The sequence below is a fragment of the Condylura cristata genome, unplaced genomic scaffold (genome assembly GCF_000260355.1).
Source record: "Condylura cristata isolate star-nosed mole 26May11 unplaced genomic scaffold, ConCri1.0 scaffold00009, whole genome shotgun sequence".
NCBI lineage: Eukaryota > Metazoa > Chordata > Mammalia > Eulipotyphla > Talpidae > Condylura > Condylura cristata.
In genome coordinates, this window is record NW_004567110.1 from 1,505,332 (window position 1) to 1,508,866 (window position 3,535).

The 3,535-nt window shown below is 73.0% G+C and overlaps 1 protein-coding gene across 1 annotated transcript; it reads left to right on the plus strand.

Annotated features, from left to right (window-relative positions):
• Positions 1-6: 6 nt before the first annotated feature.
• LOC101622879 (ly-6/neurotoxin-like protein 1) lies at positions 7-2,824 on the plus strand. Its single transcript, XM_004679948.2, has 4 exons — positions 7-90; positions 717-893; positions 1,057-1,158; positions 1,247-2,824. The coding sequence occupies exons 2-4, from the start codon at positions 842-844 to the stop codon at positions 1,447-1,449; spliced, it is 357 nt and encodes a 118-aa protein (XP_004680005.1). The 5' UTR covers positions 7-90; positions 717-841; the 3' UTR covers positions 1,450-2,824.
• Positions 2,825-3,535: the final 711 nt, after the last annotated feature.

The window sequence follows — 3,535 nt, forward strand, 5'->3', positions numbered from 1 at the left end:
GCAGAGACCTGAGCCGGCGAGGCGGCGAGGTCCTTTGCGCGCCGGGACCAAATCACCTGCAGGCCGAGGGAGGGGCCGGCGAGCGCGGGGGTGAGTGGGGTGCAGGGGGCTCGGCGCTGAAGGCTCCGCAGAGTCGCGACACCCCCGCAGCGCCAGGCTCAGGACCGCATTCTTTGGGGCGGGCTCTCGGGAAGGGCGGGGAGTGATGGAGCCAAGCCGGGACTTTCTGGGACATCCCAAGGGCGCCTGGAAAATGGGTCACGGCAGGGGGAGGCTTAATTTAGCCACTGGGGCGCGAGTGCCCCCCGCGGGGAGCGTGTCGGAGAGCCCGGGTCGGGCAGGCAGGCCCTCCCTGCTGCCCCGCGGGGCAGGGGGCCGCAGCCGGCTCCTGCCCGCGACCTCAGTGGCCCAGGATGGCCGAGGTCTTCCCCGGCGGTCCGCGGGAAAGTAGCCAGGGGCAGGACCCTCAGAGTAAGGCAAAGGCAGGCGCTGCCTGTGTGCTGGCCCCTCTTGGCTCCCCTCATTCCGACCCCCCCCACTTTGCAGACCCTGCTCCCTGAGCTTGTAAGGGAGCCCAGGTCCCTGCTCATCTGGCGCCCCCCCTCCAGAAGGGAGTGGGGTGGACCCTCCCTCAGGAGGCCACGCCAGCGGGGGGGGGGGGGTTTCCTTCAGGCCCCATGGTGACCCCCTGCCCCCACCCGGCCCCTTCTGTGCAGGGCTGCAGGGCCCCCAGTGGCCCAGGAGCTCCGGAGGACGAGGGTGTCCAGCCCCCACCCCCGGCCCAGCCAGCCTGCCTGGGAGGAGGCCCAGCTGCCGCCCACGTCGCGGCCAAGCCTCGGCCATGGCAGCCCGGCTCGCCCTGTTCCTGGTGGCCCTGGCAGGGCTCCCTCTGGGTAGGTGGCGGAGGCGGGGTGGACAGACCCGTCAGGCATCAGGCGGGGGCCTGGGGCGGGCAGGAGGGGGCCAGCGCTCCAGCTGCCCTCCCGGCTGCCCGCCTGGGGGCGGGGCGGGCAGTGGGCTGCGCGGGCCGAGCGGGTGGTGTGACCCTGTGCCCAGCCCAGGCCCTGGACTGCCACGTGTGCTCCTACAACGGAGAAAACTGCTTCAACCCCCTGCGCTGCCCAGACATGGTGGCCTACTGCATGACCACGCGCACCTGTGAGTCCCGCGGGCGCGGTCCACCCTGCGGGGCGGGAGCTGGGCCTCCGCAGCCTCTGGGGCCCCAGCTCAGCTCTCTGCCCTGCAGACTACACCCCGACCAGGCTGAAGGTGAGCAAGTCCTGCGTGCCCACCTGCTTCGAGACCGTGTACGACGGCTACTCCAAGCACGCGTCCACCACCTCCTGCTGCCAGTACGACCTCTGCAACGGCGCGGGCCTGGCCGCCCCCAGGGCCCTGGCCCTGGCCCTGGCCCCCACACTCCTGGCCACCCTCTGGGGGCTGCTCTGACCCCCCACCCTGCCCGCTCTCCCCGCACACCCCAGGCCTCTGCCCCAGGCCCCTCCCCCAGGGCCCTGCTCCCAGGCTTTCGCCGTGGGCGCTGGGCAGTACGGGGCAGCGCTGGTTGGCTCAGTGGGCGAGGGCGGGGAGCTCGGCCCGCCTCTGGCCAAGGATAGCCCTCTTCGGTCCCTGCGGTCACTGGCCCGAAGGGCGCCTGCCCAGCCTGCCTGTCTGTTGTGTGGCCAGGCCGGGAGGTGGGGCCACGGGAGGCCAGGGCAGGCCTGGCAGGGAGAGCCGTCCCTTCCCACCCCAGGGTACCTGGCGTCCGACTGTGGCCGAGTCGTGGGCACGGAGGGTCACAGAGGCAGGCCCGGCCCCCGTCACCATCCCCGGAGGCACGGTCCAGCCTGCCCTGGGGGGCTCCCAGCCGCCCAGAAGCTGGTCAGTGCGACGGTGATGTCCTCTTGCTCAGCCAGGTCCCACAGGCGGCTGGCCACAAAGCTGTCTCTACCTCCGGCCTGCTGACAGCTGACCCCACGGCTATTTTGGGCCAGGAGGGAAGGAGCAGTCTCACCCTGCTTCCCGCTGGCTGCAGCCTGGGCGCCTGGGGAGTGCTGTTTGCGGGGGCCAACTGCAGCCCCCAGAGTCAGGCTAGCCAGGCTCATGGTCTCTCGGCCACAAGGGCACTCAACAAGGGGGGGGGGGAGCTGCCGGGGCTTGGGGGAGCAGGCTGGGGGTAAGGAGAAGGGGGGGAGCCACAGGGAGGTGGGGAGCGGGCAGCGCGAGGGGGCGTGGGGGACGAGCCAGGCACCTGCGGCTCCCCAGTCCACCTGCCTACCCTTCCGGGTCCAGGGAGCCAGCTGGCCTTGCCCAAAAGCCCTCAAGCTCCCAGGCCCAAAGGGCACCTGCCGGCTCCCGGGGCGGGCGGTGGGCGGGCCAGGGCTAGTGGGCCCACCTCTGGGCTCGTGGCCACACTCCCTGTCCCCAGGCAGCCTGCTTGTCCCTCGGGCGGTGGCCCTCAGCGGACACCTGCGTGGCAGGGCCCGACACCTGGGTCGGGTCAGCAGCTGTGCCCGCTCCAGGCACGGGAGGGAGCGGGGTGCATCCACTCCCGTGGCCGCTGACCTGCCACGCTTGGGGGACAGTGGAGGGACTGGGGCGCCCCCTGCCCCGGCCCACAGCCAGCCCTGACCCGCATCGCACCTGCAGGCATCCGCTGTCTCCTGGGTCTCCTGGCCACTGCAGGCGGCAGTCCGTGGTGGCCTGCCTCCTGGGCCCGCGCGAGTCCCCTCCCGCCACCCGCTTCCCAGCCCCAGCTCCCGGGCGCCCGCCCGCCCGCGCCCCCTGCCCGGAGGACCGAGGGAATAAACAGTCGAGAAGCCTCTGCCTGCTCCATGTCGCCGCGACGCCACCTGCTGGCTGCACCCTGCCCTGCCGGCCCTGCGGGTCCCCAGCCCGCTCAACCGGCCCGGGTGTGGACCTGGGAGGGGAGGCGGCTGGCCGGGCAGGATTCCCCAGGCCCCCTGCGGTGCCCAGTGTCCAGGGAAAAGGGGCCTCACCAGCTCAGCCGGGTGAAGGAACCCCACCCGCTGCCAGCCCCTGCCCCAGCCCTACGCCCCCCGCCCCGGGCCTGAGCCCGCCCACCCGCTCCAAGCGCCCACCAGGCAGGCAGAGGCCTGGGCATCGCCCGTCTGCCCTGCCCAGCCCCAGGCTGGCGGGCTCTCTCAGGGCGCCCCTGCGATGCCAGGCTGTGAGCCGCCTGCCCACCCCTGCAGGGACCGTCCCTGCCGGCCTCCCAGCGCCGGGCCGCACACACAGCCTCTGTGGGGTGCCGTCGGCCAGGGCCCCTGGGGGCACAGGCTCTGGCCCCACCTGCCCCAAGCTCCACTGGCATGTTTGGGGCCAAGGGGGGCTCTGCCCCGATGGGCACCCAGAAGCTGGCTCATTGGCCCTGTGGCCCAGGTCCTAGCACCAGAGATTGTCCTGCTGCAGGGACAGACTGGCCCTCAAGCCTTGGGGTCAAGCTGGACCCCAACCTGGAGGCGGGGCCTGGCTGGGGCGGAGCCTGGCCAGGGGCGGGGCCTGGATGGGGCGG